General features: G+C 40.5%; 1 protein-coding gene across 3 annotated transcripts in view; it reads right to left on the bottom strand.

The window, feature by feature from the left end:
* Window positions 1-1,072: 1,072 nt before the first annotated feature.
* The window catches only part of camkmt (calmodulin-lysine N-methyltransferase), a 102,880-nt gene continuing 87,885 nt past the window's right edge, over window positions 1,073-16,067 (bottom strand). For all 3 annotated transcript variants that reach the window (XM_034237940.1, XM_034237939.1, XM_034237938.1), the window contains 3 exons: window positions 14,392-14,455; window positions 11,536-11,667; window positions 1,073-4,056 (listed from right to left, as the gene is read on the bottom strand). In XM_034237940.1, the coding sequence (XP_034093831.1) occupies window positions 3,958-4,056; window positions 11,536-11,667; window positions 14,392-14,455 (295 nt within the window). In that variant the 3' untranslated portion in view covers window positions 1,073-3,957. The remainder of the gene's footprint in view (window positions 4,057-11,535; window positions 11,668-14,391; window positions 14,456-16,067) is intronic.

Below are 16,067 nucleotides of genomic sequence, written 5' to 3'. Positions count from 1 at the left end.
TTCCTCCCCTCTCCATCTTGACACAGTGCACTGAGCCTAATCGTGGATAATTGGGTGGGAGGGGCAGTGGGCCGGCCCTGCCTTTGTGTGCAAAGGGCAAGTGGTCAAGTTAATGGGGCCCTTGTGTGGAGCAGGGAGCACTCTGTCTCTCTTTCTCTCTGTTCGATCACTCACTCGGCCAGTCAATCTCAGACTCTCAGTCAGCTTCTCTTTTCTTTCACGGCTGAAGCTTTTTTCCCCGCTGCTTCGATCTAGTTTCACCTAATTTCCAGCGGCCTCACTTCTCCTCTACCTAGCAGCCTTTCAATGTGTCCCATTTATTTTCTCTCCTCCTCTTCTTGTCTTTTTCAGCTTTTTTCTCTTTCTCTATGCAGCTTTTCCCATCTCTTCTCTCTGTCTATCTAGCAAAGTATTGGGGAGGAGAGAACAGACCTCTTTAAAATATCAAAAGACAGATCAGGAGGCTTCTGCAGTCCCTCCCTTTCTCCCAACTCTCACTCCTTCTGACTGATAAACAGAAGAGTGAGCCTGCAGGATTAGCTGCTGTGTACTGCCTTCCCTCCCTCCTTTATCCCGCTCTCTTTTCTTCCTGTGGAGGGGTAGACTGTTGACTGGGCTTGATATGTGTGTGTGTGTGTGTGTGTGTGTGTGTGTGTGTGTGTGTGTGTGTGTGTGTGTGTGTTACCTTGTCTGGCACCAGCTTAGCCTGCAGGAGGCCATTGTGTTTGAAACACAGGCCACAGCCGATCAGGACCCAAAGGAAACTTTATTATTTGTGAACATTTAACACTGAATTGTTAATAATAGAACACACACTCATGTTTAAACAAGCAGCTTTGTCAATCAGCTCCATGAAATAAGCCTTATAATAATCATTACAGAATATCTAATAACAACATTTGGACGGAGAATATATGGGGTCTTTTTTGTTATTGTGAAAAGTAATTCAATTTATTTGTAAAAATAAAAATGCTTTTGCTATTGTGTTCAACGCTGTAGCGAAATGTGTTAAATGTTGCTTTGTAAATCTTCTGAATCAATTTAAAAAGGAAAAAAAGAATAAAAGCCCATATTTCTTGAAGAACATTTCTTTATTTTCATTTTTTCACAAAAAACACACCCACCCATAGCCAGCAAATCACAACATTCATTACCCATTGATTACAGTGAAGCAGAGATAATCTGATATACTGAAAGAAGAAACTCACTGTCGGCCATGTCCACACTTAAGAGGATACATGACAAATATTTAATTAAGAATACTTGTTTGTGTTTCTTTTGTCATACCCTCAGAACAATACAAATCACAAGATAATTCTAAATCAATATTTAATAAGTATTTGAAATTTGAGTGTCCTTATGCAGTGAAATGCTACAGAAAAAGCTCCAACTTAAGTCCATTTTACAGTTCCTTATAGTTCTGTTTTTGGTGGTCCATTTAAAAAGATACATTCAGAATGGTTAGAAGTACTCCAATTCAAAGGTGATCTGGATTAGTGTGGACATGCCCTGCAAATGACCAACAGATCTGTTTGATAACTCAAATCATAGCAGAACAACAGAAACATCCCACAACACATACATCTGTTGGAATAAAACATTCCTGTGTGATGTTACCCATGGTAATACTCTGCTGCAGCACTCTCTCTGAATAACACTGACTGTCAGTGTTTCCTGCTGATGTCACAGTGAGAAGTGTCCGCGCACACAGCACGAATATCACGACAAGAAGTGACCAAATCACAGAGTAAAAAACGAGAAGCCACTGCAAATCATGGGTGCACCCGGTGAACACTTTGCCAAAAATAGAGGCAGTAATGTTGCAAGAAGCAGCAACGCAGAGCGGAGAACAGTGTTGCAAAATGACCTCACAGTCAGTAGTGGTGACGTCACACTACACAGTGATGAAGTCACCGTGGATGGTGTTAGCCCGCAGATATCAAAGGTACACAGCAAAATGCAATACAGATACAAATGTAATTAAACACACTTTGCAATAGGAACATTTCTGCATTGCAAGTCCTCAAAGCATTGAGACCACTGATAAAGCTGACTTCATTTACTTTTCTGAGTACACACAGGCAATACCTCCCATATCTGAAGGTGGATTATTTTATTCAACATGAGGGGTGTACACAGCAGCCATGGGGAGATACTGCATAGCTTCTTGGCTGTTGCATACAGCAATGGATCACAGTGAAAAATGGAAAACACTTTACTAGTGATAGGTACAACTTTAGGCCACTGGACCACTGACACTTGGCGTTTCTTTAATACCACAAGAAACGGCTGAATACATGGAAAAAGACCTGAGTAAACTTGTGCTGATAGATAATAAAACCAACAGACAATGGAAAAGCAATAGTTCGGACATGTGTGAACGTTTTTACTCTTGAGGCTATAAAGAGAGTATTTGACTTTCAAGAACTAAGGTTACATATAGGTAATCAATTTGAAATCAAAATCTAACCCTGGATGTCCACTGGATGTTCAAGCAGTGTGTTTTGAAGCAGCAGTAGTAGTAACTTTGTGGTAACATATGCTTTGTTTTGTTTTAGCTACCTTAGCTTTCTAAGAAATTGTAGCATTCAGACTTATTCCGAGTGGTGACATAACAAAAGCAAGACAAACAGTTTTGCTGTGAATATGTAAAGACAAATAAAATACCATAACAATATGAATAAAGGCATTGCTTACATTTAAAAGTCAATGCAGCACTTCATAGATCCGTTGAGCATGAACTTTGGTGCCACTGTCATGGAGGCAGTGGCACAGCAGCGTGATGGCAGCAGACACTCAGTGGACATCGGGGGTAAGAGACCATTAAGTGGTCTGCAAAGTAATCCTGCTCTGTACAACATACCATATAACCTTCAATCTATTGCACAGTATTGGGGTCAGTATTCAATAAATGCAAGTATTAGGAGTGATAACAACATTTGTGCATGTTTTCTCTCCTGGTCGCTTTTCAAACACTCACACTTCCTGAAAGATTCAGACTAATACGAGCTGCTGCCACATTAATTGATTGTTGCTTGCTAAGTCACTTTAAAGAGCGAAATGTTTGTGAGTGAATAGATATAGCTGTGTAAAATGTAATTACAATGTTATGTTACTTGTTATATGCATGACGAAATGTTCTTCTACTTTGCAAGCTGTAGCTCCCAGGCAGCAACAACGTCTGATGGTGCTGTAATATGTTAATGTACTGTTGTAAGTAATGCACAAAAGAAGTTCTTAATACTGACCTCTGACTGGGATGAATGAGTTGTATTAGAAGAAATGAAAGCGGGGGAAGAAGGGAACAAAGAGAAATGGAGGAAACACAAAGGGAGCTGTGAGCTGCTCCACAGTCTGTGATAGTTAATGAATTAGAGCTGGCCTCCACGCTGGGGGCAGGAACACAGTGGAATAGGTTAATACGGACAGGTTAAAGAGGGCCGACTGACGGAGGAAATCTCTATGTAACCGACTGTTAACTTACCTAACGACTGACTGGCTTGTTGGCTGGAATGATAACAGGATTACTGGCTGATTAAATACCATAATAGGTAAATTAACAGGCTGGTTACTGACGACTGTTTGGCAATTAACTTCTCTAGAAGGTTGATTAACTTACAGGAGCTGATTTCATGACTATTTTGGAGACTGATAGTAATTTATTTGGCATATGGCAGAGGGTTCAAACATACTAGGTTAGAATCTATATCTGCCTCTCCATTCTTCCTCTTCAGCACGCTCAAATATTCTCCTAAGCCATGCATTACCTGATAATGAATCCTCTCAGTGGCCAGGTTCAATTTGGAAACATTTCTTAAATATGTCACTTAACACTTGATATTGAGACTAATAACCTTACTGTATTTGAATACGGCTCTTTCTTGGATCCCTTGTGGTTGTTGACATGACTCTATGTTGAATATATAAAAGCATGTGGAGCGGAGCGCTTGTTTTGGTTTACTGAGTGTGGATGACAGGTTGAAGTCCTTTGGTCAAGGTGATGAGGAGAGGATAGTGGATGTTCTCATCGTATGCGTCTTTCCCCTCCGTCAGCATCTGCAAAATACAACAGGAAAATATTTACTAAAGTTGCTACAAAAAGTATTAATCCGTTATTTCAGCTTGGTGGATCAACCTAATCAACATTTAGGGGATTTCCTAGTTGACTAGTGATTTAAGAAGCAGACTTTCGCATTAGCTAAAGTCACTTCACTGTCACTATTAAAATTAAGAACAAAATGCAAAACATTTGTATTGTGTATTATGTATTTCTTCTTAATGTTCTTGTTCTTTTATGTGAAGCTTAACATATACAATTCCAGTCAATTAAATCATACTTTCAACATGACAGATCAAAAAGTGATCAAAAGCAAATAGTATGAAATAAAATGACAGAATTATATCAAAAACTGTAAAAAAAATAAATAAATGTAGAAGAAAAATGACAATATAAAAAATATATATAATTATTGTTAGTCCTAGTTTGTCGTTTTCTGGCACTGATATGTGGATTAAATGTCCTCAAAAAACAACAACTTTCCTACTGTAAGACCTTTAGGGAAAAACATTCAAATCTGCCATTTGAGAGTTGGCACTAGAGATTTATTTTACCCGTTTCCTTGAAAATATTTTACATTATAATTAGATTGATTTTAAATTGTTACAATTGTGCTATCCGTTCCTGCTCAAATGTGCATACCTCTACACTCACACACACTGTCTTTTAAACACACACACTTTGACACACCATGTGCTGCCCACTCGTTGCCCTTTTAAGCAGACTTGACAGTTTGGGCGTTCAGCAGCTAATCGACTCGCCCAGCGTCTGGCCAGATGATCAGAGACTAAAAGTGAGTTTAGTGGTTTTACTCATGTGAGAAGATAAGTGTATGTGATGTGAGAGCAGGACAGAGGAGAACTGTTTGAAAAAGTTTTTTCATAACAAATAAAGACTCAGACTGACCCCGAATTCACTCCCTTCATGGAAGTAATATGGAAGTGAACATCCATCTAAACCTTCATACATTATAAACTCAAATACTGCCTGTGTGCTGATTCCTTTACAAAGTATGCCATTTAGTGAAACACTGTCCCAACATCAAAATATGCAGACCAGCAAATAAGTTATTTTATTTTATTGCAGACTGGGTTACTTAAAAGCTGTATTAGGACAATGTTATAATAATATAACCGGATAGTGACTGTAAATGTGATGTGATATGATATTGTGTCTGCATGTAGTATGTATTAATGGTGATGTACAATGGGTAATGGTGCTTTGGACATTTGCAATAATCTGCGTATTTGAAGCTTCCTCTGGGATGTAGTTAGACTTTGTTCAGGCTGATATTAGCACTGCTTGAAAAAACCCAATCCCCTATTCATTACAATGAGAGCACTGTGTTTACACAGCGGGGGGCCGACACAGAGGACTCCAGCTGAAAAGTTAAGTTACAGAGCACATTTAAAAGAAAAAAACGAGTTGACCAAAGTTCTTTTAAAGGGGAATAAAAAAAAGATATAGAACCACATTTTGATATATAAATAAAAAATGATCATCTAATTAAAAAAGTTTAACCTCGCTCAACTTTTTCAATTCCTGGTTACTCTGGTTATTCCTGGTGATGACTTTATCATTATTATTTAATACTTTTAGTTTAGTTAGAAGTGTAAAAAAGGTGTAACAAGTGCTGGTCTTGAACATTGTCACAGAAAATACTTTTGTGTGATTTAAATGTTGACCTCACACACCTCTCATTTTCTCCTTTTCATACACTTGAAAACAAAAACAAAAAGTGAGACATTTTCACCTCAACACATCTCGATGCCTCTTTCTCATACTTATATAATTTGTTTGAATATGATCAAACTGCTGGTGTCTGCCTCTCCCTCCCTTTCCCCCCCCAGCGCCCTTCATGTGCGTTATCTTCCTGTTGCCATCCCTCCAGGCACCGGCCGGTGGTTGAACCTCTGACCCCCAGAGAGAGAGAGAGAGAGAGAGAGAGAGAGAGAGGGAGACAGAGAGAGGGAGAGAGCAGACGGCCCAGGGGGTGTTTGGGCGTGGAGGGGCAGCTGCCGGTGCTAAGCCAGCTATGGGGACCAAGGCCAGCATTCACATTCAAATTCTACCAGGCGGAAGGAGCAAGGAAGCGATAGATGGAGGGATGGAGGGTGAGGGGGGGGGCCTTAACGCGGCGAGGACCAAGAGCTCGCAGAGGTGAAAAGTTTAACAAGCAAAGCTGTTCCTCCTGATCGCAGGCTGCCTACTCAGCTTCATGGGTGGCTGGCTAAATCGGCTCTCAACGCGACCCCCCAGCCCCCCCCCCCCCCCACAATCTTTTCTCTTTTTCTTTCCAAGGTGCAAGTCATTTATTTTATTGCCACTTTCACCCAAGCTTCTCTCTCTCACTTCACCTCTCTATTTCTCTGCCTACTTCTTTTTTTACCCCCGCCCCGTTTATTCTTGCCTTGCTTGTGAGAGAAAGTGAACAAGGTGGAAAAAGAGAGAGAAGAAGGGGGGGGGGGGGGGGTATGAGACAAGGGAGGGGAAGGATGAACCGGATGTCTTGGGTCTCTCTCGGCAGGATTAGGAAACAGAGAATGAGGGATTGGCTGGATGGAGAGACGAGGAGGAAGGGATAGAAGGACAGGCTTGAATAAATAGAGAAGTGGGTCGTGATGTAGGAAATGGGAAGATAGAGGGGAGCAGAGGGAGGGAGAGAGGGTGAGGGAAGATATGTCAAAGAAAGGAGGGAGGGAGGACGGGGGTAGCCAGGCAGCTGAGGGGGGGAGAGAAAGAGAATGAAGGAGGGAAGGAGGCAGGGAAATGAGTGTGAGTGCATGGACACAGTGGGGAGACTATTTATGCATGTGAGGGAGACGGGGGATCTACACATGTGAACACACACTCTCTTGCATGTGTGTGTGTGTGTGTGTGTGTGTGTGTGTGTGTTTGAGAGAAATTAAAATTCATGACTCTCTTCACAACCATTTGAGTAACAAGATTAAGATGGCGGGTTAGGAAATAGCGCTGGCATTATCAGGCTGCTTGCAGTCCCTCCAGCTGCTTGCCTCTCTATTCCACAACAGTGGGGATAAGAGGATAACGCGCTAGCCCTGTCTGCCCGTCCCAGCACAAGACTCACACACACACACACACACTGACACACACACACACACACACACACACACACACACACACACACACACACACACACACACACACTGCCACTGCACATCGGGCCTGCCTGCTGTCTGCAATCCTTCGAGTGTGTTTGTGTCAGAGGGCGAAAGTGTGTATATGTTTGGAAAACTGCAGAGTAGCGAGCTGGGGGTCTTGAGATGATTTGTAAAAATACGGCTGAAAACACTCCCTGCTCTCGCTCTTTCTTTTCACACTAAGCAAACATTAAGACAGGCAGCATATTCCAAACAAAATCAAATCTGACATGTGTCGGATCTGGCACAGTGTGGGATGCCAGTATACTCACAGCTACTGGGGGAGCGTTTGTTTAACAGCATCTGTGCCAGATGGAGGAGCTTGTGAGTCGCACTGGGAGCATGAAAAGAAGTAAACTCGGCCTAAATTACAGATGTGGAAATATTTTGCTTGGCCGTGCACATATTTCAACAAGTTGGGATTGTAATTGGATTGTGCTGCTAGTTTGACAGAGTTTGGTGATAATTAAGCATTTTTATTTTGCAGTTTTTAGTAGTATCGTATCATATGATGGCATACGTTTTAAAAGCTCTCTCCATGCTAAGGATTCCAAACAAAATGCATTAGAAAAATACACATTTAAAGAGTTTGCTTAAGTTAACAACAAAACACAATTTGTTTATTGTTCATGAATTAAATTATTTGACATGCTATTTTGCTAAAAATGTGTCATACAGTTACATACTGATATCTTCAATAAAAGGGCCTTTCCTCCTAATATCTTGAAAACTATTTATTTTAAATCGTGGCTCTGAGCATATATTAATAATCCTTCATTTATTGCTTATTTTACAGCAGATTACAGTCTGTTAACTCTTAATATACATTTCCAGTAAGAAAAACATATAACAAATAACTGATAAAATAAATCAATTCTGATACAATTTACAAAAAAAAGTTTATCCGAATTTATTTTGAATAAAAGGCCATTATGGTAAAAGTTGTTTTAGTCTAACATTAAGTGGGCGTCTGCGTATAACTTAACGATGCTAACAGCTAGAATTTGTAGTGTTAAGAAAAATAGTACAGTTCCAGTTTTTCCTCAAAACACCTGCTTTTGGTCTTTGATTGTTGGTGAAAGAAAATCCATAGTGTGTGTTCCGCTGCCGGTTCTGATATGCATTTTTCTTGTATGCTGGTCCACCCATTGAAAGTAAATATAGCTGAAGAAAAGCTAATCTGAAGTGCAAATGAGTAGCAGCTGCTCATTTGGATGTGCATGTGTGTGCACAGTAGTAGTGTATGTTTCACTGTGATATCATCATGAGGTGTGTGTGTTTGTGTGTAATGTCTGGCCAATACACTGTCTGAGTGATGTCTGGTCTGTGCGGGATTGTGATATAGCTGGTTTCCAAGCTGTGTGTGCGTGTGTGTGTGTGTGTGAGTGTGTGTAGAATGGTCAGTCAGGCCCATACAAGCACACACACACAAAACCACACAGGGGTTGTTCAGAGTGTTCATCAGAAGATAAGCAGAGGAGACTTAATCACCTTCAGATGTGAGGGGGGCACTTCAACTTGTCCTCATATCCACATGCAGCACCTGACCCCACTGTGTGTGTGTGTGTGTGTGTGTGTGTGTGTGTGTGTGTGTGTGTGTGTGTGTGTGTGTGTGTGTGTGTGTGTGTGTGTGTGTGTGTGTGTGTGTGTGTGTGTGTGTGTGTGTGTGTGTGTGTGTGTGTGTGTGTGTGTGATGCAGATGGAAGTGTGCATTTCAAGAAAGAGCTGCATGGTGTGATAGTCCCTGGGCATGGCATGTCAAAGTAAAGGAAGAAATACCAGCATAATTTCAGGGTTTTTTTCTCAATTCAATGCATTTGAGTCTGAATGTGTGTGTTGAAGCAACTCTCATCACTAAAATAGGCCTGAGTGGCAATCTTCCCAAGCGGGTGAGGTGCTGAACCATTAGTATTATTCAATGAGCGTTTACTGTGGCCTTGAGGCAATTCACCCCGCAGCATTTCAAAGTTGCATTTATTTTACATGTAGGCAGCATCCACTTTAATCTTACTGAAGCTCCTTCTTTCTTTCTGTCCCACTTATATTCTTTATTTACTCTTTTCCACCCTTCCTGCATTTTTCTTTTGGAATCCCTGGTTTTGATTATTTTTAAGAAATGTGTTTCTTTTTTTCTAAAATAACTTGTGCTTCTCCCACTCCACCTAAGGCCAAAACCACCTACTGTGTGTGCTTAGTATCTGAAGAGCCATTTCTCACATATTGAATGAACTTTACAAGTGTTATCCCATGTATTCATGTTCAAACACTTATCTGTGTTTTCTGTTCAGAAGTCTATATATTCTACCCCTGATCTGACCTATTCGTAAAGCAACTGTCTGTGTGCGTCCATGTTTAAACTAGGAGGGAAAACTGAACAAAACATATAGCTTTATTTTGTTCTTACATACCAAGTTTAAAATTCAGCAAAAAATATATTTATATACAACTTTATTTGATTCAACAAATACATCAGATTCTTGCCCAGATTACATTCCCTGATAATATTTCTACCAGTCCAGGAAATGGGATGTTTTTGTATTGTACACATTTGGAAAGTGCACAGAGGAGGCCGGGGTGGATGAGTGAGTTTAAAGAGGCCCTATTATGCTTTTGGGGGTTTTCCCTTTCCTGTAGTGTGTTGTATAGGTTTATGAGGTTGGATATCAGAATTTAAATACAGCACGTTTTCAGGATACTAAATTACCTTTTTACGAATAGGAAAGATGATGGCTTTGGTTAAATATTAAATGATTAATGTCGTGTTGGTAACCAAGACCATGATCTTTCCCAGCCCTTAACCAAGTGCTTTTATTGGCCTAAACATAACCATACAAATATAAACTGTATTTTCTAGGAGAGAATATTACAACAATTGACATACAATGTAATAAACTGACAATTTCCATGTGCTTTAAAAGCTTACCTGGTTGGCATTACATTCCTTATCAAAATGTTTGCAGCTGCACGATATCTGTATTAACATAACTTTAACAGCATCTGCACAAACTAGTGACAGACACTACAAATGCCATTGGCCTGGATGTACACATGCGTATTGGTGCGTGTTTGATATAGACTTGACTCACTGTAAGAAGAAGTGGAGGCTAAATATGGATTGGGACAACTTGATCTGAGCCTGCGTTAAACCTGAGTCAGTTAATGTGTGCTCCCTGTAAATGTGGTCTGAAAGGGTACATTAGATACTGTATATATAATGTGTGAGGGACTGCGATGCTGAATTTAGTGACGGACAAATAGTTAAGTGAGAAGGAGTGAGATTTTCCTCGCTGAGGTTCAGGCCACTTTAACAGGCACTTTAATGACCGGTCTGTCCAATTGTCCCACCGGTGATGCTGTCCTGTTCTTCTGTAGCTGTGTGTGTAATGGAGTTAACAGCTGGACACCACTTCTTCTAACAAGGCCTACTCATGTGCTTTCTGTCACTCCTTTTCTCTCTCCCTGCCCTCCTCTCTCCTTCCCTCTCTCTAACTCCCTCGCGGTGCCACGTGAAGGCAGCCTGTTCTAGCCCCGGTGTGTCTCACAAAGTGTCTCTAAACATCAAACGCTAATCCCACATTTTTTATTAAAGCTGTGTGAGCATTACACGACCTGGATTCGTGGTGGTCTCTTTTTACATTGAATATATATTATTGAACTGTGTTAACCATCCAATTCCGTTTTTTATACAAAAAAGCACGTTGTTGGACTCTTTAAAAGTTAATTCCAAGTTAATAAGAGGCTTCCTCACACACTAAAAGCTGGATCTATCCCTTCATTTCAATCCATACTACTGTTGTGAGAAGATATACTTAAAACACAAACAGTTTAAGGATCCTGGATTCTTGTTTCTAAGTATATGTTATCAATGATGTTCTTTTGATTGTTTATGTTGAAGTTGTATTTAATCTTTTTTTGTCTTCACACTCAACATATATTGTCAGTCTGTCTTTCCTTGGAGAGTGATCCCTCCTCTGTTGCTCTCCCAGACATTTCCTTTTTTTGCCATTAACTGTGATTTTTGGGATTATTACTTTGTCTGCTGCTAGGAGGCTAAGGACATATACTGCACACACTTTAAATCCCTCTGAGACAAAGTTGTGATATTGGATAAATAAAGAACATTTGATTGATTGACTAATGTCGTTTATAAGACATGTATCCACACCCCCTGCCTGCCGACTTTAATAGCATCTGCTTTGAACCAGTACTCATCTCTTAACATAAAAACAACTTATTCAAATGTTTTTTATAATGGGATAGTGTTTTGGAGTCAGGCTTGTCTAAGTTTCTCTCAGTTTTTTTGGATTCTCTTCCTACCTTCAAGTGAACATCCCAGACCTGAGCGTCGTACTGCTGGTGTTGGGAGGCGCAGAGTCCGGCCTGCTGGGCCAGTTGACAAAACAGTCTCAGAGTTTGACCTCGCAGCGGAGCAAACACCAATGCTGTGCCCTGAAAACAAAATGAGAGGAGGGTGAGTGCTTTGGAAAGTGGATATAATGGTAAGACACACGTATTTTAACGCCTAATTTCTCAAAACATTTGTTATTTAGCTTTACACAAACACATAGTTGCCAGTCTCTTTACTTTGATCTTTACCAGGTGCACGTTATGAGATAAACCAACAAAATTAAGTTCTTCTAACTCCAGAATTGTGAACACACATTCGTCACATGTATATGACTATGCGTGTGTGTGTGTGTGAGTGTGAGTGTGAGTGTGAGTGTGAGTGTGTGTGTGTGTGTGTGTGTGTGTGAGTGTGTGAGTGTGTGTGTGTGACAAAGACAGAACAACAGTTTGTATGAGCACATGCATCACAGACATCCTGCGAATACTAAGAGGATTACTAACAAGTTCTACGTTTCTTTGAAATCCTTCATCTTTCAGTTGTACTTCCTGTTGATCATGTTATTATTGTTTTAATTGAATTAAAGAGGGATGCCATCACAAACACACATACAGCAAGTACACACACTATGAAACACAAATGAACACAAAGAACAAGATCACAATGCATGACGGATTTTTCATCTGTATATCCAGTTGCATTTCCCCCCTAAACCCCCGTACCCTAAAAACACAGCAAAAGCAAACAAACAACTCCTCCCAGCACTAATCAGCTGATTAAGGGGATCCAGCCCACCGGATGGACCACCTTTGTCAGAAACAACAAATTAGTGCCATTAGATGGGAGAGTTAATTGCTTTGTTAATTGCTTAATCAGCTTAGCAAATTATTAAATATTTGGCAAGCTTGTTGTGGCAGAGACAGTCTGATGGCCGACACTCAAATCATATTAGCCCCTGAATTATCTCCACTGGATTAAAGAGGGAGAGACATGAAGAGAGACTTAACACACAGATGTACAACAATGGCCAGATGTCATGTCTGTCACTCGGCAAAACAGCAGCTTCGGCATTCAACTGCAACTGAGACACACGTTGGGTTTTACTGTGCATGTCACTGGGGAGGGAAACGCTATATGGAGATACCTTTGTCTTAATATCATTCATGTGAACAGATCGACATCGGTGTTAAAGTGTATAATCTGAAAATGTAAAACAACTTTGCGATGTGCAAAAAAAGATTTGTGAACTTGTAACAAATATTAAGTTGATTCAAAACGGAGCTACACAAATTCTACTTAAAAAATAGGTTACTATATTAAATTGTAAGTGGAAAGCATTTGTGACTATCTTTCTGACATTTACAACTTTTGATCAGGCGTTTGTGAATCCGGTTTTCTTCGACGCTTGTGGATTTTACGCACCCAGAGTTTAGAGAAAAACTATTTGAACAAAAATCTACCCACAAAACTCGGCCATTTTCCAATAGCACGTGATGGCCTGCTGATGGCACGGTTCAGCATTTCAAAATAAGAGCATGATAATTCCATACGCGTGTCACGGCAGGCAACAACCTGAATGTAATCATAATAATTATAACATAATCCTTTTTGTCTTTCCAGTTACATCTGCTGTTTGTAAATGTTATAACAAATAGATTAAAGGCTTAGTTCACCTATATTCTCAACATATTTCCTCACTTATCTATCGTAAAACTAACCAAGTTGATAGTTATGGTTTTATATGTCCCATCCTAATGAAATACAGGGGATAGGAAATGTATTTAAGGTACTGAAGGTATTTCAAAATGTCTATCTTTTTCTGTATAGTGTGTTGGATTATTGACAAAACATCAGGTCAGCAGTTCTGATAGGGACTATTTCTAAACAGTGTTTATGAAGCTCATTTCAGGTTGTTGTTTAATTTGGACTGACATTTGTTTTTCATTGGGTTGAACTGGCCCTTGGTGCTTTTAACCTGCATGTTTCTATTTCACCAAACAAAATCCATCTTAATAAAGAGATATGTATCTTTCCCTCAGCTACATTTCACATCTCTCCTCCCTCCTTCTGTCCTTCCATCTTTTCTTTTCATCTCTCCCCTCCTCTTCTCCATATCTCCCTCCCTAGAGTGCAGTTTTCACCTGTTTTTCATAAACAGATATTCCCTATACCCGTCTGGCCTCTTTTCTTAAAACGCAGCCCTCTTCCCTCAGATGAATAGAAACCTCAACCCTATCTCTTCCAGCCTTTTGCTTTCCCCCCCCATTTGCTTTGGCTGTCACAGCGTGGGGTCTTATCGCGAGGCCAAAAGAGAAGTTGCCTCGGATTTATGATTAAGGGAAGGCAGAAGAGAGAGAGCCGGAGATCAGAGCGATGCATTCAAGTTGCTCATAATAAGCATTAAAGCATTACATGATATTAATCCTGTCAGCCTATTAATGTGTATGGGCTTTTGGGGTGAGGCCTAATTATGATTGAGAAGAATGCGTGGTGATTTAAAGGAAGGGGATCAGCAGAGATATGTACATTAGACACACACACACACACACACACACACACACACACACACACACACACACCACCACACACACACACACACACACACACACACCACACACACACACACACACACCACACACACACACACACACACACACACGACACACACACACACACACACACACACACACACACACACACACACACACACACACACACACACACACACACACACACACACACACACACACACACACACACACACACACACACACACACACACACACACACACCACACACACACACACACACACACACACACAACTTACATTGGGTTTCAGTAATCTTCTTATGGCCTCAACCAGGCAGGCTCTGTACTGGTCGAGGAACAAACTGAGGGAAGAGGGAGACTCAGGTTAGAATTCTGCATTCCTGTGATAGCAGCTGCAGATAAAGCACCAGGCTATTTATTTTTCTTTTCTTCACAAATAAATCCACCAACAAGAAGAAGGGAAAAACAATTTGCATGAGTAAGATGCTCTCCCTTTTTGTTTACGTTGGAGTTTCCGTGTGTATTCACCTCGGCCTGTTGTCGAGGCACGGATGGGAATGCAGAACATCAGAAAATCCAACGTGCACAGATACCATCGCCTACAGTAAACACACACGTGTGCGCATGCAAGCGTACACAGTGTTACTGGAACACTTCAAAGCGGCGCGAAAGCACCTTGAATTTGTGGAATTAATACCTGGAGAGTACGCTCTGAAGTTAATATGAAGATATGAGAACAAAACAACACACAAAGGAAAAATAAATCAGGAAATAAATGTTACTACAAATCTAATTAACTGGTTCCATTGTGCATTAAACACCACTGTACTGTAAGTGTGTGTGTTGGAGAGACTGTGTTCATGTTAATTAGAGCAGTTATGCATATTTCTTTCACGATATGAACAACTTCACAAAAAAGTGTAACACCATATTTGAATAATTCAGGGTACATATATTTGATTATACCATATGATTAGAAGTTAGTCACAACTTGTTAATGTGTCTAACGTACTGTATTAATATGGTATTATAAGGATAATCTTTGTATATGTTTACATTTGTGCACTTTCAATGCAGATATACTTGGCTGAAAACGACCGATTACTAAGTCTAAAAATGTAAAAAAGAGGACTTGTAGATGAAGGTTACAATCAATATGGATATTGCATGCTTGAACCCAGGTTTCATACTAGTAACAGAACATCACACACACACACAAATTGACTCCAATCATTATAAACAAAGTAACACCTGTCTCTATATCCAAAACCACACATTTCAATCCATTATGCCAGTAAGTAGAGCACTGTGTGTGTGTGTGTGTGGGTGTGTGTGTGTGTTTGTTTGTGTGTACCTATTATCACAGATGAGAGTGGAGTAATTTGACTAAAATGCAACAATACAGTGCAGATTTGAAATAATCCCTCACATCCACCCAACTGGTCGGTGTGCGGGGGGGGGGGGGCAATCTGGATGTAACTTTCTAATCACAGCCTCTGACCTTTCCTCATGCAAAACCCTCTGATCCCAGGGGAACGAGAGGTGCACGTCACTGAATGTTCCTCTCTGCATCCATGGCCATACCTCAGTAACAAAACAGGACTTAGCATTTCAAGCTCTCACCAACACCAGGATGTGTGTACGTCTGTGAGAGGGTTGTTATTCTTTTAAGGTTGACAGAGGCGCAAAGTTTATTTTACTTGAAAGGTGAGAGGTTTGTGTTTGTTTGATTTTGCCACAGATATCGGTTCACGGGAAAAGTGAGTGGTAAGGAAAACAAGGAAGTGAGCTAGTTGGGTGGAGGCAACAGCCAAAACACACACACACACACACGCAGACAAAGACACACACACTGAGGGTAAGGGAAGGACATCGTGTCGTTCAGAGGGCAACAGTTAAATAACAAAAAGGAGCCATGGTCATTGCTGATGAACATTTTTAACATGGTGAAAT

Source organism: Gymnodraco acuticeps, unplaced genomic scaffold, assembly GCF_902827175.1.
Source record: "Gymnodraco acuticeps unplaced genomic scaffold, fGymAcu1.1, whole genome shotgun sequence".
NCBI lineage: Eukaryota > Metazoa > Chordata > Actinopteri > Perciformes > Bathydraconidae > Gymnodraco > Gymnodraco acuticeps.
This window is presented reverse-complemented; position numbering and strand designations above follow the sequence as displayed.